This window comes from Cydia strobilella, chromosome 18, assembly GCF_947568885.1.
Source record: "Cydia strobilella chromosome 18, ilCydStro3.1, whole genome shotgun sequence".
Lineage (NCBI taxonomy): Eukaryota > Metazoa > Arthropoda > Insecta > Lepidoptera > Tortricidae > Cydia > Cydia strobilella.
In genome coordinates, this window is record NC_086058.1 from 15,729,898 (window position 1) to 15,754,179 (window position 24,282).

A 24,282-nucleotide genomic window follows, 5' to 3' on the forward strand; every position below is an offset into this window, starting at 1 on the left:
ATTACTTAATGATAAAGTCCAAATTGTATTTTTGGGGATCTATGTCACTAAGTAAAGTTAGATAGAAATTATCTTTACTAATAGCGGCGGTTAAAGAAGTGTAATGATTCTTAAAACATTGATTAGAAATTGAAATGTTACGTAATAAATATAGGAAATTAATTATGCCGATATCTTTGTGATTTATGTGTTTAGTTTAATTAAATTGTTACTTTCTAAAATAATGTGTCGATAAAAGGAAGCGATTGGGCGGCTATTAAAATTTTTTGATGCATCTTTTAGTTGGGAGGCTGGAAGTAAATTTAACTAAATTCCATTGGTAATAAGTTTTTATTTGTAGTCGCCATAGGATATACAGGATATACTGGAGCAGCTAAGGTGTTCAAAAATATCTGAAGAAGCACTTTTTTTTTATTTGTCACAAAGTACACAACTATTTTCTTACAGTTATATTCCTCGCCAAACCTTTTTTTTCCTTTTAACTATAACTTTTGTTAACGCCTTGAGAATACAGGCGTGTTCAGATATTTGAGAGTTGAGAGCGCCTTTATTTTTTATTTTTTTGTTAGGAGGGAAAAATGGTAAGACGCTCCTTCCTCCTCGGCTGCCATTCTGTATTGTAGCGGACCCACCCGAGCCCGCCACAAGGAAGCCACGGGCGCCAGGAATTTCCCCGGCGCCCGGCGACAGATCAGGTCTATGGTTCTGCCGCAAAACCACAACTCGGCTGCAGAGGACAGGGAGAACAGCACATCGTAACACCGACACTCCTCTTCCTCTGCAGCCCCACCAACGCCGCTACAGCGGAACGGCCCCACCAAGTTCGCAGGGGATAGGGAGAGTGGCGCATCGAAATACCGACACTCCTCTTCCTCGACGGTCCACCTTCGGCGCATCACAAGCGGGCTTAACCAGCCCACTTGGAGCGTCCTCCTCGGGCCAGCCCGCGCCTCAAACAGGCCGGCCCTGGTTGCCTCACCGCTTCACCGTGGGTGACCAAGCCACGGTTACTAAGCCCCTCCACCATGACAAGGTGAGCAACCCGCGGGGGGGAGTTGAGAGCGCCTTGTCTGTTTCGATATATCTGATACAGTCACCGCTGTATCTAGTATAAAACACTGTGTACTGTATGTGAATCTATAATATTTTTTTATTTATATTGTGCATGGCGAATTGATTTTCCTGCATATAGGGAAAGTTGATTTTTACTGTGAGTGGTGGTTTTACGTTCCGAGCATGAGATAGATTATAATTAATAGCGACCTTTAAACATGTATGTAACTCCTCTGGAGTTGCAGGCGTACATAGGCTATGGAGACTGCTTAACATCAGGCGGGCTGTATGTTTGTTAGCTACCGACGTAGTATAAAAAAAACATTTTGTATTTGTTTTTTAATAAAAAAATAAGCAAATTTATTGTCTGTTTCTACTCTTTTTTAAAAGAAGTTAAGAATTTTTTAACAATAAATTTTTCGATTTTAACCTTCCATATTTGAAATAAAAGCCTGTTTTATCAGTGCCACCTGTCAATAACAACATTAAATTAGGAATTTCCTAAAAACAGTGGTTTAGTTTGCTTACTGATTAGGGACCTAAACCATTAGATGTTTTTGGGTTCCGTACCTCAAAAGGAAAAACAGAACCCTTATAGGATCACTCTTGCGTCTGTCTGCTAGTAAGTGGATCAGTTAAGTTAGAACTTGGTACACTTATGTAAGTCTGTGACCCAAAGACAGATTATGTAACGTAAATAAATGAATTTTAAACATAAGAGGCCGCTTTAAAGGAGATTTATTTTAAATGCTTGACGATCTTTTTGTGAAATTCTTAGTATTAAATTTGAATTGTATAATAATTCAATATTATTATGGAATAATATTAACATCAATAAATTGCTTTGATAATTAGCTTAAGATAATGTACATATCACCGTTCATAAGTGCTTGTTGCTAGGCCTATATGAATAAAGTATATTTGAACATGAACATTAAAAAAAAAATTGCAAACTAAATCATGGTAGGTATACTACATCAAATAATGCTCATTGTGAGCAACCCAAAAAATATTTTTTTATATATATTAAGATATTGAAACTCTAGGTCCAAGGGGTCCCAGCGCGCACAAGTTGTTTGCAGAAATCGCGAAGCGTCTGGTTGACGTAACTGGTGACCGAAGAGCTGGCGGCGTCCTCGCACAACGTATCAGCATTGCGATACAGCGAGGAAATGCCGCCAGCATCCTTGGTACAATGCCTCAAGGGCCTATTTTAGATTTAAGCTAGTTATTAATTTCGTTTACGTAGTACCACTTTATATATCTTGTATGTAAATAAAAAAGAATAATTAAGATCATAAAGTTACGTAATAACATGAAATAGGAAAACAACTAAGTACTTATTAGATTATTTTAAATCGGGTTACTCACGTATTATTAAGTCGAATAGCTCGACATGTTTCGGTCCAATTTACGAGGACCGTCTTCACGGAGACAAGACACGTCGTAAATTGGACCGAAATAAGTCGAGCTATTCGACTTAATAATACGTGAGTGACCCGATTTAAAATAATCTAATATGTTTGAGTCTCACGGGAGTTTTATAGTTAAAACTAAGTACTTATATTGTTTAAACAATTGAGAAGAACGGAACCCTTGGAGCGCGAGTACGACTCGCACTTGGCCGGTTTTATTTAAGGCAAAGACGGAACTAATGGATCACATAAACATTTGTGATTAACATTTTATGTGTTTAAGTCGGTTAATGTGTATCAGGCCGTTGGTCGTGATTAATGATATAGAGGTTGGGATGGGAATATTGATAGATGAATTTACTTGAATTGTGAAACAGGTTGTATATCTACACTTAAAAAGTAAAACCCGGCCAATTTGTATGTAAATTTCCATGTTGTATGTCGTCATGTCACCTAAGAGTCTGTCGAACCCGCCGCCAAAAAGCCGCTTCCATACAATCTAAGTTACGTTCTCATTTGTAATTCAATTCAATTCAATTTATTAAACTCAGATTTTTAAATTCCAAAACTTAAAAAAAAAACCGGTCAAGTGCGAGTCGGACTCGCGCACCGAGGGTTCCGTACTTTTTAGTATTTGTTGTTATAGCGGCAACCAAAATACATCATCTGTGAAAATTTCAACTGTCTAGCTATCACGGTTCATGAGATACAGCCTGGTGACAGACAGACGGACAGACGGATAGACGGACAGACGGACAGCGGAGTCTTAGTAATAGGGTCCTGTTTTTACCCTTTGGGTACGGAACCCTAAAAATATGTACTTAATTTTAAATTTTAAAACGACAAGCTGAAATAACATGACATGAAACTTGGCATGATCATTTTTATAACATAATTATACATATCTATCTAGTATGGGAAAATCCATTTATTTACATACAAGATATATACAGTGGTACTGGTAAACGAAATTAACTAGCTTAAATCTAAAATAGGCCCTTGAGGCAGTCTTCACTACCAAGGATGCTGGCGGCATTTCCTCGCTGTATCGCAATGCTGATACGTTGTGCGAGGAAGCCGCCAGCTCTTTGGTCGCCAGTCTGGTATTAGTTCTGATTCTTTTTTTAGGATACTCAATGTGGAATAAATTCCATCAAATTAGGCAAGTGGGTGGCAATAAATTTCTATATACCTCGCCACTAAGATATATATAACTCCGTAATAGATGGATACAGTCTAAGGAAAAAACGTGCCTCGAAAATCAAGAAAATTTGATTCTCGTTCAGAGTGCGCTACTAGCTTTAGCCTACTGTCGTATAGATGGCGTTGACGGTTTCGTTTGTTATTTAACAATTTTAACACATATCAGTGAAAGAACATGGGTCAAAATCATAAAAATAATTAATGCAAATAAAAAAAATCATTTATCCATATATAAATACATTTTATCGTATTTTTATAAATCTTCATTTTTAGTTTTAAAGTGTGTCGACAGATGGCAGTGAATTTACTGGGGTTACAAAATTTACTATGACAATACCGCTCTAGTATAAGTTACTCTATGCCTCGCCACATAACAGCATAACGGTATATAGGACTGAATTAAAAATGCATATCAGTATAGAAATACTGATATCCAAAAATTAAGAATAAAATACCAAAATACTTCTTTCAGACTTTTGTCAGTATATTGACCAGGTACTACAGTAACGAATATTAATGAATACATAATTTTCAGATTTCAGATTCATTTATTTCTAATACATTATAAATTGCATGTCAATCTACAAGAAAGTTAGTTAGTTAGTTATGAAAGTGAAGGAAGCGAAAGAGGTATGTCAGGATCGTAGCAAGTGGAAATCCGTGGTCTCTGCCTACCCCTCCGGGAAATATGCGTGATTATATGTATGTATGTATGTATGCAATCTACAAGAATTTAAATAACCAATAACCAATAAGATTATATTATTGAGCATTCCCAAAGTTTCCTTTATACTTCAGCCAAAATTTCTCCCACAGCGACATCCATGGACGGAGCCATGCCTTTCTTATGGATCTCCACCTTGAAGCACTTGGCCCACTCCAGCACCTTCATGCACTCGTCATCATTAGGCTGGAGACTTTTCTCACACTCATGGATCACATTCACCAGGTCCATGGCTAGTTTCTCATCTGAAATTGAGATTGGATGATTGATTTTCTACTTATATTGACCGGGATAATAGACCGTGATTACCTTTTGTACTACCGGTCAATATAAGTCTAGTGAAACTAACCGTGAATCATTCAAAACTCTGATTGATTTTCTTGTTGGAAGCGCTGGTGCAGCGGTAAGAGCGTGCGACTTGCAATCAGAAGATCTCGGGTTCAAACCCCGGCTCGTACCAATGAGTTTTTCGGAACTTATGTACGAAATAGCATTTGATATTTACCAGTCTCTTTTCGGTGAAGGAAAACATCGTGAGGAAACTGGACTGATCCTTATGTCTAGTTTACCCTCTGGCAATCTAAACAGGTAGAGATAGGGAAGTTTATGAAGTCAATGATGAAGTCCAGGACTGAGGGTTAAGATACCATCACTAAGTTACCGGCGTTTTGTATCCTTACCTGCGCCATGTTTCACAGCAAAGTCCTTCGCGTTGCCATGGTGCAGCTGAAGGTCAGGGTCCACTGGCTCCAGCTGTTTAGACAAGCACATGATGGCGCAGCCCGTATGGCGGCTTGTGAGCTCGTAGTTCTCCTTCCAGAAGTTTTTGAATTCAATAATGAAGTCCAGGACTGAGGTCTAAGATGCCAGATCACCAAGTAAGCAGTGTTTTGTATCCTTACCTGCGCCATGTTTCATAGCAAAGTCCTTCGCGTTGCCATGGTGCAGCTGAAGGTCAGGGTCCACAATCTCTAGCTTTTTGGACAAGCACATGATGGCGCAGCCCGTGTGGCGGTTCGTGAGCTCGTAGTTCTCCTTCCAGAAGTTTTTGAATTCAATAATGAAGTCCAGGACTGAGGTCTAAGATGCCAGATCACCAAGTAAGCAGTGTTTTGTATCCTTACCTGCGCCATGTTTCATAGCAAAGTCCTTCGCGTTGCCATGGTGCAGCTGAAGGTCAGGGTCCACAATCTCTAGCTTTTTGGACAAGCACATGATGGCGCAGCCCGTGTGGCGTTTCGTGAGCTCGTAGTTCTTCTTCCAGAAGTTTTTGAATTCAATAATGAAGTCCAGGACTGAGGTCTAAGATGCCAGATCACCAAGTAAGCAGTGTTTTGTATCCTTACCTGCGCCATGTTTCATAGCAAAGTCCTTCGCGTTGCCATGGTGCAGCTGAAGGTCAGGGTCCACAATCTCTAGCTTTTTGGACAAGCACATGATGGCGCAGCCTGTGTGGCGGTTCGTGAGCTCGTAGCCCTCCTTCCAGTAGTTCATCATGTCATCGTATATGGAGTCCGGCAGGTCTAGCTGAGAGTTAAAAGGTATCCTTAAGCGAGGTTTAGACTAGCAAGAGCGGTATCTAATCAAACTTTTGAATACAGTTTACTTTAGTAGTCGGCAATGTAACTTAAATTGCATGCAAGTTCTTGCTAGTTTAAACCTCGCTTTAGAAGGGTTAACTAATTACTAATGGCTAGGCCACACCGTTAAGCTAAATGTCTGTAACTAATTAAATAAATATTGGGAAACATATTACACAGATCAACCTAGCCCCAAACTAAGCGAAGCTTGTACTATGGTCTATGGGTGCTAGGCGACGATATAAATATATACTTATATAAATTAATTTTTAACAAGCAGAAACGTCTGCGATCGATGCTATTAAGCTTAGAATAAATTTAAAAGTGGAAAAATTACTGCCTTGGGTGAGACTTGAACTCACGTCCCCTTGGTTTGGGTCCCCTAGACCCATATAGTGGGAAGATTTGCTGACTATGGATGAGGTCTTGGTGGCTCAGTTGGCAGAGCGCTGGAGTATCGATCCAGAGGCCGTGAGTTCAAGTCTCACCCAAGGCAGTAATTTTTCCACTTTTAAATTTATTCTAAGCTTAATATACTTATATAGATAAGTACATACTAATACATAGAAAACACCCATGACTCAGGAACAAATATCTGTGCTCATCTCACTAATAAATGCCCTTACCGGGATTCGGCTTCACGAAAGGGTCACTAGTGTCACTACCCACTAAGCCAGACCGGTCGTCTATATGTGGTATTTTCTATAAAAAGGGACCTTATTGTCGATGGCGCTTACACCATTATAAACGATGCTCCGATATAAATACAATGCCGCGTGACGCTGTGCGGCGTAAGCGCCATCGACAATAAGGTCCCTTTTCATAGAAAATGTCCCATATACAAAAAACTCACCTCTTTTATACAGACGTCCAAGGCCTTTCCAAAGTTTTTTGACATTTCAGTCAACACTTGTTGAGAGGAGTCCACAAGTCTGCCTAAACTCAGGCATATGAACGCCAGGAGCAAAACTTCTTTCTGCTTAAACATCTATAACATAATAGTATTTTGTGCGATAGGTACATAATAAGGGTTCTTAAAATTCAAGGGCCGAAGTTAAAGCCTGACCAGGAATATATGATCACGCGCCATGTTGCGGAATTTCACTAGAACTATTTATTTCATACTATACTGAACTGTCACCCTATACATGGGAATAAACAGCGCCCTCTTGACAACGATCATATATTACTGGTCAGGCTTTACAAACCGAAACGGCAGGCCCGATTCGCGATTGGGTAGGTCCCATAGTAAAAGTTGCTCAGTATAATCCCAAAACCTCCCTGGTAACGGGAATGCACTTATTTTTAGCCACCCTGTATATTATGTTATTTGAATGTTTATGTCAAATTTCAGAATTTCAGCTTGACGTAAGCGGAGGACCCGCACGAAATCGCTATTTCATACAAACGTAGTCTTATTTTCCTCCGAATTTAACATTATTGAAAATATTTTGACACAATTTTTTGTATATCAACCACATATACTTTTAATTTCATTTGAGATTTTTAATTATTATAAGAGTTAGGAGCATTTAAAATTTTGTATGAAATAGGTTTTTCGCACCTAATTTTTACAATTAATCGAAAAATCGAAAAAGTCTAACGTAGAGGCATAGCTGATTAGTATACATCGTATTATGTAAAAATGTTTTCCATAATGTCAATATCCAGAGAGAAAATATGGGGAGTACGTTTGTACGGAGTAACGGCCGTCCTCTTTCCTCTTAAATAAAAAACAACTTATTTACCAAGGGCCTGACAGAGAAAGATAGTCTTATTGCGATTACTATAAGAGGAAAGAGAAAATAGTGCCATGCTTTGTCCTTATCACCGACCGGGTTTTTTTTCATGGTCGGGTTATGGCAGCATAGGTAGGAGGCGATGGCGAAATACCGAAATTAAAAGAGTGAAAGAGAAAAAGGATTATGCTGCCATAGTGCCATACATTAACCTGTCAATACATGAATATGTCTTTCTCTTACCCCTGGTCGCTCGGTTTCATGTCTATAACTACTATACTATGTCTATGTTATTTACCTTAGTTGTCTATGGAATGTGCAAAGAATATCTAGAAACTGACAGCGAAAAAGTGATGCCAGGTACTTTATATATGATACTCAGTGGTTTTAATTGTCAGTTTGTCTGTCTAATTGTTCTGTAAGTAAACGTTTGCTGAGGCTAATTTATTGTTGATTGGCAAGTTGTTTTAATTCGCTTAATGGTTGGTTCAGTAAGCATGACACGTGAATCTAAAATGACTGTGAGATGTGTTTATTATTCATGCTCTGAAAGAGGGTTATTTCAATTTCAATTTCAATAATTTATTGATAAAATAAAATTTTACATGTCAGGTTTACAATGCTAAATACATTGTTAAACATTGCATTGTTGTTGTTGTGTTGTTGTTGTTGTTGTTGTGTGTTGTTGTTGTTAATGTTAATGCATTGTTGTTCTAAAAAGTGTGCAGTAAGTGATACGTTTGTGCACTAAAGCATTTTATTTTCTAAGTGAGATTTTTTTAATTTTTTTACGATAAGCAATTAAAATTTAGGTTAAAATGGATTATTTGTTATACAATTTCCATTACATAAATAACGATAATTTTACCTTAATTGTTAATTGAAAGAACCCTCAAGAAATACTATAATAATCATACTTAGCCATGTTTTAAAAAAAAAACCTCGTATTCGATATGAAAAGTAGTGTTTAACTCGGGTAAACGGCATCATTTCAGGCTCGGACTATTGGCGCTCTCACTGCGTTCGAGCGCCAAACTACCTCGGCAGCAATCAGTTTCATGCCTTGGTTAACTTTAAAATTAAAGATATCTAATATTGATGCGGTTATAATAACACCCCCTGGCACTGACTAAAATAACCGACTTGGTATCACATTACATCTCTAAACTTTTTTGTAGTAGAAATATTGCGTTGCGAGACTGGCATCTTTTTACATGTAATGTTTTTGATGGGATCAACTTGTCACTGAGAATTAAAACTAAAACAAGAATTTTATATGAAAACCAAACCAAATAATTACGTCATAGTAAGCGGTTGATGGTCAGTATAAACGGCGTCATAATAAACGGATTCCACTAAATATATGGTCCATCTTATAGTTCGAGGTAATCTGTGGACCAAACCAACTTGTGTGGCATCGACAAATTCTTCTTTACGACCAATTTTGAATAATTACCCATCTTAAACACCCATAAATTATACAGACACAGCTAAAAATCAATCTTAAACACATCACATTAAAGTCGGAATCTTAATAAGTAAAATTCGCGGCGAAACCGATAGATTCTTGAAATATAATGTGATTATTTTGGTAGCAAACGGACAAATAAGTGGTTTTTTAAGTTAATCACCGGTCACACCACTAGCGTTCTTCCTAATGAACATTAAAACGCCATATTTATTACACTTATTTAAAATATAGTCTGGTCGTTGAAAACTGGCTCCTATAACTTGATGATACAGTCTCGTCGATGAACATTGGTATCGTGGATTAATCGATTTGACGCTTGTATGTTTTTAATTTACGTAAATTTAGCTGGTCTCTGTAATGAAATTGTCGTAAAAGTTCGTTTAATTTTACACTTGTGAATATTGAAGACGAGATTTGATGAAGTAAACTAATTTTTATGTAAATTATTTTTCAACCTGCCTACTGTTTCTAAAATGTTTTAAATGTTTTGCTGAGGAATATAAATATTACTTTGCTAATTCGCGAAAAGATAACTTGGTAGTCGTAGTAGTTTTTGTTGTTAATTAATATCGATTTCCGCAAAGTAGCGCCTTATTTATTATCTTAATCAAGTTAAATCTTCTAGCTCAAGAATTACCGACACCCGATAAGTAACTGAATAATCGAATTAGAATCAAGATTCCATTAAAAGCGGGATCAATACGTCTATCGGTAGACATGCAAAAGGCGGTTCGTGAACCGTTGAAGGGAAGGACTATGTTCTGTATTACCTATACAGTGTGGAAAGAACGAACCCTGGAGGGAAAGTGCCTTAAAACCTTAAGTTAGCTTATTATTTGAAATTCGCTTGTTTCGCCCGGGAATCGAACCGACTAAAAAAACGCTATTTTATTCTGCTATTGGATGCAGTTAATGTTAATGATAACATTTCTTCAAGAAACATTAGGCTTTACACTATCGTCTGTCGTACATAATATCCATAAAATCAAATATTTAGTTTCAAGAATATTTGTGCCATTTTCAACCAAAAGGGTACTTATTGTCGCTTGTCAGTAAGGCGCTATTTCCATATAGCTTCAATTAGAAATCAACCTTATCAACAACCGACAATGTGGTACCTTTTGATTGAAAACGTCACGTTTTTAGACAAGCAAAATTAAAAAATTTAAAACCTGAATGCAGTTTTGTGTATTTTCAAAAATAAAAGAATGTTTCCTTTAAGTAAAATGAGTTAACTTAAGGTTTGAGGTACTATCCCTCCCTCCAGGGCCTATTCATTCTTTTTACACTGCGGGTGTCCATGGGCGGCGGTAATCGCTTACATCATCAGGTAATCCATCTGCTCGTTTGCCTACTATATTATTAAAAAAATCTCTATACAGATTAGAGCAAAATACGTTGACAATTTTTTTAGGATTATTTACGTTAAAAATAATTAAAGTTAAAACTACAATAATTGAAATAAAGCAAAATGTTATCTTCAAAATATTGTCCTTTAGCATTGATACACAAACGTTACTAATTGTTTTAAACAATATGCCGCTATAATAATTTTTGTATATACGTATTTTTGGGCCACCGTCATCAGGATGGTATTCAAATTTAAACGATATTTGGATGATTTAAATGCTATAGTCTGTCAAGCCATTACCGTCACTAGAAAATAGAGGCAAATTTTAAAAGGTTTTAAGAATCTTGAAAACTGTTTCGATAACAATAGTTTTGTACACAATCCGTACTGAAACCACACCTCAATATTTTTTACAAAAAAAGTACTTAGTCGATTTTACAGGCCAAATATAAAACTTATGTTGCTTTACTGTACTTACTGACTTTAAGTACCTACTTTCATTTTATCATATCTGTTAGGTACCTACTTAATAACAAAAATGATCGATTTGGAAATACCACCCTGTATTACCACTTATAACCTTTCCTAATAGTACATTTAAACTAGGAAGGGCGATCGGGACAATGGGATAAATGGAGGGTGATACCATCTTTACGATGATTAGGCTAACTTAGGCCCGCGATTCCGCCTGGAGCCGTTTGTATGAGATTTGTATGGGATGGCTTTAAAAGGGGGAGTTTAGAGCAGTTTAAAGCTTAGATTGTGTGTGTGCATACGTTTCTTTCAGATTAGATCTCGTCACTTTAAGGTTATTCTTAAGATTTGAAAAATTTGAATTCGTGTGAGAGTTATTTGAGGCCAGCGCATAGCGAGGAACAGAACCCTATGGAGGAACCTGGTCTTCAACAGAAGGACATGATGTCACGATCCTCAGTATTGAGAGACCGAATGAAGAAGAATAAGAAAGATTTTTGGAAAAATTCATGGTATTCAAAATGCTACAGCCATTTTAAAATTCCTTATCTGTTAAAATGTTATTATTGTACAATAGTAACGTCGATATCGATTTAATAATGACATTCAAATTTGGAACTTCTCTGAAAAATATATAAATTTGATTTGACAGTTGTCATGTGTAATCTCAATTCCAAATAGCGTGATCAAATGCCTGATAAGTGATAACATACGGTTCCTGAACATAGAGAACTTATAATATATATGTGAAGATAAAGTTGTGTATGTACATACATACATATAATCACACCTATTTCCCGGAGGGGTAGGCCGACACCACGGATTTCCACTTGCTACGATCCTGATATACCTCTTTCGCTTCCTTCACTTGTGTATGTAATGTGTATCAACTGTCATTCGGCATTAAAACACTTATTACGAAACTTGCTTTCAACTCGTTTTATAAACCCATACTCGTACTTTAATGTCTTTCATTATTTAACAGTCACATTACAACTGGTACTGCCACTGTTATGTTGATGCTTACAGGCAAATGCTCAAATGAATACGATTAAGACTACAGATTCTCAAATGACTACATACAGATTCAGGATTCCAAAATACGAGTAATATGCGGTTGTGTTCACGTTCTCGATACGTTTATTTTCCTTTACCACCTCACCTCCATCTTTCTATCTCCCACTTGTAGTTATCTATGCGTCATTGTTTTCCCAATAATTTTCCCCATAAGGCTCCCGGACAAGATGACGCGGTACGTGACTATAATACTAAGGAGGGGGGGATACTAGAGGGGGTTTAAACTTGGGATATTAGATGATCGGTGTCATTTAGGGCGGTTAAGTTTATGGAAACGAGTATAGGATCGATCGGTTGTTTAACGCAGCGGTTTTGAATGAGTGTTTTTACTTGACTGTTTTTTTTATCTCTACATAATGTGAGACTCTACTGCTTTTCGTGTAAACTGCAGTAACATAAATATATAATAATACAATGATTGTAATTGTATATTTTATAACTTTTAATGTCTCTTCCATGTCCTATTGTTTACGTCGAAATGTTAAATGAAGTTTTTTAAAGACGTGTAAGAAAGAAAAATATGTATATATTTATTTATATTTAAAAAAACTTTTTAACGTGTTTTTGTGCCATCCTGTAATGACTGACTTTTTTATCTTCAGTCTTTAACTTTAATTGAAGAATTATAAATAATTAAATGTTATATTTTAAATATATATAAAACATAAAATGTAACCTGTTAGTTTTTGTTAAGAACTATTTTTTTATTAACAATGTTTTATATGTTTTCCAAGCACTTACTCAATATAAAGATAAAAAAAGAAGCTTTAGGGACTTCTATCGACATTTTAGTCTTTACTGTACACTTCTACAGTACACACGTCACAGAAAAGTAGCGTAGGGTAGAAAACAGAGGCTCAGCTCGAACAGTGGCTCAGTCGCACCAATATCATGTTGGAATTAGATTGAGTGAGCCACTGTACCCGACAAATTTTTTTGAGCCACTGTTTCCTACCCTACCCTACTTATAAACTGCAACTCTGACTTGCCGTATAAAAAAACCATTTAAATGACATTTGCGTTTTCCGAATCCTGCTTAGGGTATCAAGAGAAGGGCCGTTTGGAACTTTATTTATACAGATCACGTCTCTTCCTTACTACTTTTGGGATTTACTTTTATTTGGAAACGTATATTTTATCAGAAAATTGAGCTGTGTATAAAATATGTTTTGTTTAGTCAGAAAGTTTTATTTAACCCATTTTATTGTAAAAGATAAATATAAAATAAAAACTATGAAAACAGATTATATCGCGTATAAATTTATAATACATCCCGACGTTTTGAACACATTCGTTCGTGGTCAACGGACATCCGTTTCATATATTTATTTCATGAGTAACTATCGCGGTAACCGAAGACAATATTAGAAACATTTTAGTTTTAAACACTTGGTGTTTAGATGCATAAGACATAAGTGAGATTGACCTTCCTAAAAGTTGTATGATAAAATTCTTAGAAAAATGTATCCAAAAATTAACGTAACTTTTGTAATGTTCACAGAAAAGACACTGATTTTCCCGAAGGTTGTTGACCCATTTGCATAATATCCATCCCCACACCTACTAATTTACAAAATGGGGCAAAAAAATATCTTTCACGTGGTACATACTCTCGTAATTGCCGGTATTAGTACGCCTACAATTCTTACAGAATATGGAAAAAAATGCAGCCGTGGATCGCAGACCCTATCTCTAAGCCATCAAGTTTCTTTAAGGAAGCTTATAAAAGTATCAAAAAGTCAAAGAGTTGGCGCGGGATAGGGAAAGCTCTTAAGAGAATAACTTAAGTTAATGATGATGATGATAAAAGCTTATCTAGGGCATGTTCTCAGATATGACAGATATAAACTCTTGCAGTTGAAAAGTCGCTGGAAAAAGGAAAGATGGCGGTCGAAGGAAATCGTGGTTGCGTAACATCCAAGAATGGACCGGGATAAAAGGGTGGACGAACTCTTCCGCCTCGCCGAGGACAAACAAATATATGCGGAGCTGACTGCTAACCTTCACTAGTTGGCGAGGCACCTGAAGAAGGAGATAAATGCTTAAGTTAGTTTAATGAAAGTTTAATGTCTCCTGAAGTTAGCATGCGGATGCATTTTAATAGTTAAAGCTCGTTAAAAGAACAGTTACGTATTTAACAGACAATTCTAATCAAGAACTCGTAAAAAGCTCTATAGTACCGCCAACAAAGGCAGGTATAAGTTAAAGTTAAAAAAGAATGTTAACATTAAAAGGTAATAATAGAATAATTAAAATGTGTTATTATAATATAAATTGCCAAACAAATTGACCCCACTTTTACTTTTGAGTAGTCAGGCAACCAGTTAGACAACTCGTAAAGTTTTCTGAATTAATTTAATATTAGGTAAGCATAAACATCTACTAATGATTTTAAAACGTTACAAAAAAATCGGCCAAGTGCGAGTCGGACTCGCGCACCGAGGGTTCCGTACTTTTTAGTATTTGTTGTCATAGCGGCAACAGGAATACATCATCTGTGAAAATTTCAACTGTCTAGCTATCACGGTTCATGAGATACAGCCTGGTGACAGACAGACGGACAGACGGACAGCGGAGTCTTAGTAATAGGAACCCTAAAAAAGAAGAATAAGAGAGTGTATAAGGGAGAGGTAGAAACGGGAGTTGGAAGGGGCAGACCTCGGCGGACTTTGATCAGATCGGGGAAATCCTGAAGAAAGTACAGGTCAAGAGCACCCTAAACCGGCGAGCGTGTATGAGGAATGTTGCGAAAGTAAAGGAAGCGAAAGAGGTATGTCAGGATCGTAGCAAGTGGAAATCCGTGGTCTCCTCCCACCCCTCCGGGAAATAGGCGTGATTATATGTATGTATGTAAAAAAAACATGAAAAAAGTCCTCGGGCGAGACTCACTCCTGGAGCACGATTCAGGTGTAACAATTTGTTACTGTTTTGATTTTATTTTGATACGACCTTGAAGGTGCATGGGAAAGGAAGTGAAAGTCTTGCGGGAGACGCGCGCCAATCACTAAGACTATCGTCAAGGTCAAAACCAGTTCAAAACTGTAACAATTAATGTTAAAGATTCGACCTGGCTCCTATTTCACCACGGCTACAATTGTCAGTGACATATATTATGTCGAGCGACAATTGTCGAGCGACAGGTGACTATTACAATTTTATAATTAACCGATAATTCTACATATGTCATATTTTGTGACAATTGTCGCACCTGTCACCGATGTGAAATGGGGCCTGCTAGATACTTGCCGGTCGCTGTACCAACTGTGCTACCAAGAAATACCCGTCCACATCTAATATTAGTGAGTTCGAGTCTCGCCTCGCCTCAGGCCAGCGGCTTTCAATTTTTCCTTTACTCCAAACATTACATTTACCTATATATTGAACTGTTTATAAGGTCAATCTGAAAACGTATGTAGATAAAAAAGAAGTTTAATGTACTTTTTATTCCAAGTACCAATACTACCAATATAAATTATCAATATATAGTAAATTTCCAGTTCAAAATCATAATACTTAAATATAATTGGCGAAATAAAAACCGGAGTCAAGTGTGATCGGATTTAGAGAGCTTTTTTAATGGTGCTACGGAGAACTCGTTACCTTTTACGTGCTAAGATTGCTCTGGATTTGTATTCCTAAAGGATGCGCTGGCGCATAAGAGTCGAATTTTCATGCAGCTATTGAAATATGACCTTAAGATACGCAAAACATGGTCTCATGCGTCGCAGACGTCGGGCTTTTGGGGTAAATTGACGTGATAGTGACAAAATAAAGCGTCCAGTCGAACGGTGTCAAAGTCACGTTTGCTATTATGCCGTTATCATGCACCCTATGATCTGAGAGAAGAAGAGAATCAGACGAGTAACTGTATTTTTTTCATACACACTTTGTTTATATTTTTCCGTCGAAGATCTCCTTTGGTTACCTTTCGACTGCATCATCAGATCAGCTCCATACTAGCGTATTATTGTATTTTCATCAGAATTATGTGTGTCAAATTTATATGCAAACAGACCACGAGAAGTAATTCAAATTAAATAGTTACAAAATTTGAAACGCATATTATATAGGTATAAGTATACAAAAATGTACGGACTATGGAGTGAAGCTAAATAAAAGTGTGTAAAAACGACCGGTATTCTGGATTCGGGTGAGCCCTCGACTTGTTCGTACTTACATATTTAGAATAACAACCCTGAGCGGAGCTTAAAAGTTACTGCGTCTGCGCAATTATTGAATATTAATCCCTGAAGATAGCTTTTGCAATAATGTGTATTATTATCTACATAATGGTTTCTCCTTTGAGTCATTTGTTTTTATTTCTAGAAGGATATAAATTACTATGGGTACTTGGACCTTTTATTTATTATAGAAAATTTTCATCATGATTTATTTTTTTATCATAGTTTGCAATCGACATTAAACCAATGCTAGTAATATCATCTTTATGATAGGTTCATTTTCGATTTCTGCAAACACCCGTAAATGCCTAGCAACCTCACGTCACGACGTTAATGAGAATTAGGAGTAGCCTGCGATTCCGTTATATTTCAATTAAATACAAGTACGCGGTGCAACCAATATACCATTAAACAGTATACCGTTGTAAAATTTATGGATATGTTGATTGATACCTTGCAAAATACCTTAACAGTAACATATATTTCCCGGAATGTAAATCTAAATTCAAAGTGAAACTTGAATAATTGACTAACTACATAAATTACTTGAGAAACATTACGAACTGGAGCGCAGCCAATTGCAAATGCTTATTATTATATTCAATTGCGAAAATAGCCGCTTTTAAAGCGGTGGGAACTTGAAGTGTTAGACGAGACAGATCCAGGAGAGCGGTCCCGTTGCCTTCGTGGGCCCAACCGGTCTCCCGACTCGCTAATTAACGTCCGACAAACGAACGAAGCGTAACCCATAAACCACCATCAATAAACAGCAAAACAAACCTTAAAACAATGATAAAAGATTGATTTTAGAACAAAAACTTTCGGTGCAAAATTTACTAAGGCATTCGACAAGACCCCACTACTGCAATGAGCCGTGCATTGCAACAAAAAGTCATTGGACATTGATCTGTTGTTCGCTTGAAATAAAATTCAGTTTATTAAGTGATCGCTCAGCCCTTGTCACGTTTATATATTTGAAAAACTAGTCTACTGTGATGGATCACGCAAGGCACGATGTTAGGTCACGTTTTGTTTAACTTTATGTCTTAATTTGTGGAGGTCAGGGTTTAATTTGACTTGTGATAGGCGTGGAGCTTACGCTGTTATGTCTCGGTTGCACTGATCCGGAATGCCCGTTGCAGAAACCTGTCTTTTGACTCAGAAATGCATTCGAGGTTTCTTCATGAAATTCGTATGAACATGTCGACGAGTGAGCGGAGCAAATATTTGGACTCGTTCGATTTTTATTTTATGGCATATTTATTCCGCTGTCTTTTTAAGTAGCCGTTAAATTAGGAATGTTAATGCCTGCGAAAAGCTAATGAGTACTTTTACGAGTTTAAGATTATCTGCGATCTTTGGGTTTTCGGTTACACGTTATTAGAGGCAGCCGAGGTGTCCAGTAACTGTTTTTCGATTTAAATAAAGATGATAATTTGCCTGTTAAAGTCAATGAGCTTTAGAATTAGAGGGATACCGTTACGGTGAATATGGAAGTAATATTATATTTTTAAGGAAAAAACAACTTTTTATGAGTACCACTTAACTTCTTTAGTAGGTAGTATATGTTTAATAAAAAACATTGTGGTCTGCTTAACAATTGTCGCTTGTTCAATTGCTATTTATTTTGTAGGTTTATCATTAAAGTATAATTAATGTTTTTATAGGCAAATAATAAATAAAGTCTTGAAGTTAATATGTTATTAAAGAAGTATCGGTGTAGATAGGCATCAGGTATAACACTGTAACATTATGCAGTTAATTTGAGCATAAATATAACACTATGTTAATGGGCCCTCAAAGTACTGAAAGTTATTTAAAGCTAACTACCTTTCAAATTTAATGCCGCACTAAACTTGAAAACAAAACGCGGTCATTTGCATGGAGAAACAATTAATTGTATAAAACATCGCAGCTAATAAAGAACAAAGGCCCAGAACCGAACCCTGGGGTACACTTAATGCTATTACTAATTCACCCACAAAGTCGGACATGGAAAACTCAGGGAAAACGGCTCTTGAAGTACTACATTTTCCAATAAGCTAAGGGTGTTTTTCCGATGTAACTATGTATTGTGTTTGTGCTTTTTTAGTTTTGGGTGCTTGCGGGGGCATCTAGATGGTTGCGAAGTGGTTTTTAATCCGTAATGGCCGGTGACCGATAAGGAAATGATAAACGAGCGGTCAGTGCTCGAATTTTACTCGAAAAGTATTATTTGTATAGGAAAATTGGTAGACTTAAGACTTTTTTAGTAATTGGTGGAATTTTTGGACAGGAGGCTTTTGGTGGTTTGGGGTGATTGTATATTAGGCTCAGGTTTGTTAAGGTATTATGGGTTTTATCTGACGCACACAATTATTTGCTGCTTCGGCTTCTAAATGTTTCTTTTCTATTCTGAAAAGCATAAATACTAGAGAATATATAGATATAGGTACCGGTTATAGAAACAGGTTAAGTAATATATAGATCAAAGAAAATACAGGTAAACGAATGTTTCTTTAATGTATAACAGGATTAATGATAACTTCTAGAAGTTATTGATACTTTTTCATGTATCTTCTAAGTTCTCTTTTATTCTTTTGGAAATTCAGTTCAATACATTATTTTGTTTTTCAAATTTTAACTTTAAATTTTTTAATTCATTGAATATAATCACATTACTTATTTTATCCAGTAGTCGACAGTAATGGCTACCACAACGGGACACAGTCCTGTGACGAATGGCCTAATATCACGGGAGTCAAACCCGTGACACCCGTGACAAAACCTTTTTTCCTATTTACAACCTTGTATCAATGGAATAAGGATCAAAATGTTCTGACGCGTGAATTAATGCCTTGTTAAGGTATGGAAAGTTATCTGGCTTCAGATCTCCGGATATGCGAGGCGAAATGGCCGGTATGGGTATTATTTGGGGTTTTATTTGGATTTTCGGTTGTGTTAAAAAGTGAAAAATTTGGTGTCGTCTGGTAGGGGGTGTATGTTGTTATTTGTCTCTTAAAACTGTTTGCATTACCTGTTTACTGCTATGAGTTTTTCATTTCCGGTACCCGAAGGTTGTCTGATACTTAAATTGCTTCAAACTTGATTTTATGGATGAAATTGTTTATGCATAAAGAATGACTCATTAGAACGCTCCGTGTCTCGGCCAAGGCGTCCGACACCTTTGGTTTTTTATGAAAGAATCACGTTATCACCATCATAGAAAACTAAGTGTCGGAAGCCACGGTCCGGACCCGAACCGTTCTAGTCATCATTAAATGTGACGTTTTCAACCAAAAGGTACCACATTGTCGGTTGTCGATAAGGTTGATTTCAAATTTAAGCCATATGGAAGTAGCGCCTTATTGTTTAACAAGAAAAAGTTGGTGATTGACGTCGGTAACTGCCTAACTCTGTACTGCGATCTATATTATTACTGTCAATTCTCTACATCAATAGCTTCAATACAAACTTACTTTGTACCCTTGCGGGTTGTTATCATTTCCCGAGTATACAGCCCCAAACTGCCTAAGGAATACAACCCCAAAGTGCCCATAACTGGCTGAAAATTAGTAAAAGCCATATTGACTTCCGAACGCGTATAACCATAACGACTAATAAGCCCCCAGTGCATTCCCTCACGACACATGTGGTGACATACATACATACGTTGTTTATGACTGTTTTGGTAGTTATGGAATATAATGGTTAGGTAATTTAATGAATTAGATATGAGCTGCCGTTTTCAGGTTTTGTCGCGATTGAAACATTTCTGAGCATGTTCATTATAGTTTGTTTTAATGGAAACGTCAATGACAGTGTAGGTAATAAAGCCTATTAAATCCACCCAATACGACTTAGTCACATTTTTCGGGGCCGGAAGGTTCTGGAGTGGCGTCCGCGTACCGGAAGACGAACTGCCGGTAGGCCTCCAACGAGGTGGAGCGACGACCTGGTGAAGGTCGCGGGAATTCGGTGGATGCGAGCGGCACAGGATCGGTCGGAGTGGCGAGCCTTGGGGGAGGCCTATGTCCAGCAGTGGACGTCTATCGGCTGACATGATGATGATGATGATGATGAAGAAAATTTTTAATTTTTAAAAACGATTATGATGATCTGAGTTATGGATGTTTTCTATGTATCTAAGTATTTATTTATCTATATAAGTATGTATATCGTCGCCTTGTACTTGTACCTAAAGTACAAGCTTTGCTTAGTTTAAGGCTAGGTAGATCTGTGTTAGATTGTCCCCACATATTTATTTATTTTTCTCAAAAATGGACGGCAAAGTCGACGTTGCCGGTTAAAAATTAGGTCGCGAAGTGCGTAGTTTATGGTCAGTCAAAAAATTAAAAAGTTAAAAACATTGCAGTCTCGATTTCGGGACTGCAATGTTGCATACAAATTTCATTATTTGTCGAGTTCCAAACTTTTTAAAAGTTGAAGTGGTCATATCAAATGAAGGCATAGGTCCATTAAACAGCCAAACAGACGATCAGTACTTATTATTATAATGTTGGTACTGCGACTATTTAGCTGTCTCAAATAGGTTGGCGTATTTTCGGCAGAAAAATACACTTCGTTTTTCAATTAAAAAAAAAAAAGGCGGCAAAGCAAATCTTCTGTGAAAATATATACGTAAGAATGTTGCTTCTGTAAAATATTTATATTATATTTGTATTTATTGCGCCATTTTTGAGAAAAGCACTATATATGACTCGGCTGCAAGGCTACTTGCTGGCTTCGGATTCAATTAAACGGACTCCCAAGGTCGTCCGTTTAAAACGAATCCTCAGCCAGCAAGTAGCTACTTCCGAGCCTCGACAATAATGTACTATTATTTATTGATTTATTTATCATATTAGGTATTATTTGCATTTTAAGCTACTCTGCTACTTACTGTACATACCCATATTTAAGTACTTAAATTTAAAAATACAGCATCTTAAATATTTTTCATGGAGTCCAAATAAAAACCGGCCAAGTGCGAGTCGCACTCGCATTCCAAGAGTTCCGTACATTACACAATTTAAACAATGTATGTTTTATGTGAAACGTGAGTGAAATGTCATTAAAAACCCCGTAGGGGTCGGAACATAAACTAAGTAATTAAGCCCGACTCACGCTTGACTGCACATTTCTAATAGGTACTCCTGTAATTTATAGGTAAAGATCTATTTTGTGTATTTTTTTCAAAATTTTAGACCCAGTTGTTTCGGAGATAAAGGGGGGGAATTGTCATTTTTTGCCTATTTTCTTGAATAGCTTTAGCTTCTAAATTGTTTATTCTAAAATTATAAAAAAATATATATTTGAGATTCTCACAATGAGCTCTTTCATTTGATATGTAACACGATATAGTTTGAAAAACTTTTTTTTAATTTTCACATTTACCCCCCAAAAGTGGCCCCCATGTTTAAAATTCATTTGTTTACGTTACATGTTCGTCTTTGGGTCACAAACTTACATATGTATACCAAATTTCAACTTAATTGGTCCAGTAGTTTGAGAAAATAGGCTGTGACGACGGACAGACAGACAGACAGACAGACAGACAGACGCACCGGCACGAGTGATCCTATAAGGGTTCCGTTTTTTACTTTTGAGGTACGGAACCCTAAAAATAATTCCATGTTGCCAGCTTATGTTTTCCACCATCCTTATAGCGTCACTGTAACTTTACGATTAGAAGACGATGTCGTGCCGACGAGTTTTGTATTCAAATCTCGTCGGGTGGGGAGATAATGGATAATCGAATTTATTACATCTGTACAGGTTCCCTCTTCACCTACTTTGGTATAAGCTTAACAAAAGGTTAGGCTTTTTACTTACTAAGCTATCGCGTGAAATGTTTTGGACACGAAGACTTCGTGAAATCTTAGTTCTTTCAAATGAACATCAACATTTACTTACAAGTACTTTAAAGCCATATTAAACATATTAATAACGGGTCACTCACGTATAAAGTCGAGTCGTTTATATGTTTAATATGTATGTGTCTCACGGAAGTTTTGTTATTAAAATTACTTTAAAGCCAATTTTTTTCGCCGGACTCTTACAAGTTACAAGAATGGACAAACCTATGCTGTATGATGAAAGCCTTAGTAAAACTGAATACACACAAATTGACAACTTTTACAGTGTTTACACAAAAGATGGCCGTTCTCCTGAACGTTTATGACCCAAAAAGAAACAAAATATTATACGTGATGCAATCCATTTCATGCTTTCATTTATTTATTTAATCGTATGGCATATATAAATTGAGGGCAATCAGAGTGTAGCCTTGAGGTTGCCAAGCCAAGCAACCAACTCAGGTGTCACGGTGCTCAGATACTCAGCAGGCCCAGGGTATGAGTGGAGTGGGCAGCGTTTAAAAATATGTTCTGTGGTCTGCTCTTCCTCTCCGCATTCGCAAAGTGGGGAAGCCGTCCATCCCCATTTGTGTATGCTTTCATAAGACATCAGAAGACCGGTTACACTACATTACATTACCAAAGCATAATCAACTCAATAAATAATTTATCACATTCGAGTCTATCCACCGAAACCGTACAACGTCCTGCCTTGTCTCTTTAGCGCGTAGACGACGTCCATTGCAGTGACCGTTTTCCTCTTAGCGTGTTCAGTGTACGTCACGGCATCTCTGATGACGTTTTCTAGAAACACCTTCAGCACGCCGCGAGTTTCTTCGTAAATGAGGCCGGAAATTCTCTTAACGCCGCCACGGCGTGCAAGTCTTCTAATGGCAGGCTTGGTGATCCCCTGGATGTTATCGCGGAGAACCTTTCTGTGGCGCTTGGCGCCTCCTTTCCCGAGCCCCTTGCCTCCTTTGCCACGGCCAGTCATTGCGAGATGTTTACAGTTCAGCAGTTGATATGAGACTGACGGTGTTCCAGCTTCGATCGCGCCACTACGTGCACTTCAACTCTTTTGTGGTGCACGTGCCGCGCCCGCTGCAGGGGACCATCGAGTGCGCCGACTTCTGGCCAAACTGTGTCGTGTTTCGGAGGTTCCGGGGCAAACTGCCGAATCCGACAAGACCAGACAATTCAACGTAGCCACGCCGTTCTGTTGCCAAAAAATAATGTTAGTCTTTAAGTTTTGTAATATGGGCCTTATGATTCAAATTTTAAAATAAATAAGAAACAATTATGTAGATAGATCTGTACTTTATCTTTATTCTGTGACTGCAGATGCACTGTCAATGAACTACTATGAATCGTTTCAGACATAAGACCCAACAAACATGTCATTTTTCTTGTCTGTAATTATTACAGAGTCGTAAACGTTGATCGTAACTTTTTTTAAACATAGGCTGGATAATTGAAAGCTAAATGGTTCCAACTCGGACCTCACTGGGCTTTGAGTAAAGGTGTCATTTCATTTACGACTGTAGGCAGCGAGCGCATGCTCCACCATTTTTGTGTCTTAAAAACGGTAATATTTATGATACTTTTCGCCCGAATAAAAGGAGACCAGGAGACCATTTGGAGTCGGATTAAGCTAACTCTGCATAGCATATTCCATGACGAAGTAAGGAAATGTCATCTTTGATGTCAAATATCTATGAAAACTTGGCCTTTATAATGGTTCTGTTCAAGTCGGTGAGTTAACTCAGACAGATTCTAATGCTGATTTACGTATTGCACAAGAATCTAAGTAAGGTTGGTATTCCTGTCAAATATCTTTGTCCAATGTGTATTTGCGTCTCACATTTTGCTTGGTGAGAGGGTGAGATGCAATACACATTGGACCACGAAATTGAACAGGGTGGTAATAACCCTAATGTCGTCTGGATTGAAACGTTCGAATCTCCGCAACCCTTAAGACTCCCAGGAAATTGGTCCTCTTAAGTAGCGTTTTGGATTCCGTTGGCTTATCAACGCTATTTGCGGTCGGGAAATAGTCACGTGTGTCTTATGGGTTGGGGAATAGAGGTGGGAATAGCTTGGTTTGTGGACGTTGGGTGGTTTATAAAAGTTGTGATCCAGTTTAAGGAAAATTTGAACATTTTTAAGGAATTTTATAT

At 37.2% G+C, this 24,282-nt stretch overlaps 3 protein-coding genes across 3 annotated transcripts in view; 1 reads left to right on the top strand and 2 right to left on the bottom strand.

Annotated features, from left to right (window-relative positions):
- The window catches only part of LOC134749594 (protein prickle-like), a 518,207-nt gene that overhangs the window by 105,392 nt on the left and 388,533 nt on the right, over positions 1-24,282 (top strand). The window lies entirely within an intron of this gene.
- Positions 4,454-8,084, bottom strand: LOC134749610 (pheromone-binding protein-like). The gene is made up of 4 exons (XM_063684629.1): positions 8,013-8,084; positions 6,829-6,963; positions 5,742-5,922; positions 4,454-4,640 (listed from the first exon to the last, which is right to left on the bottom strand). Exons 2-4 carry the CDS (start codon positions 6,961-6,963, stop codon positions 4,459-4,461), a joined length of 498 nt encoding a protein of 165 aa, XP_063540699.1. The 5' UTR covers positions 8,013-8,084; the 3' UTR covers positions 4,454-4,458.
- Positions 22,745-23,124, bottom strand: LOC134749342 (histone H4). Its single transcript, XM_063684261.1, has one exon. It carries the CDS (start codon positions 23,097-23,099, stop codon positions 22,788-22,790), a length of 312 nt encoding a protein of 103 aa, XP_063540331.1. The 5' UTR covers positions 23,100-23,124; the 3' UTR covers positions 22,745-22,787.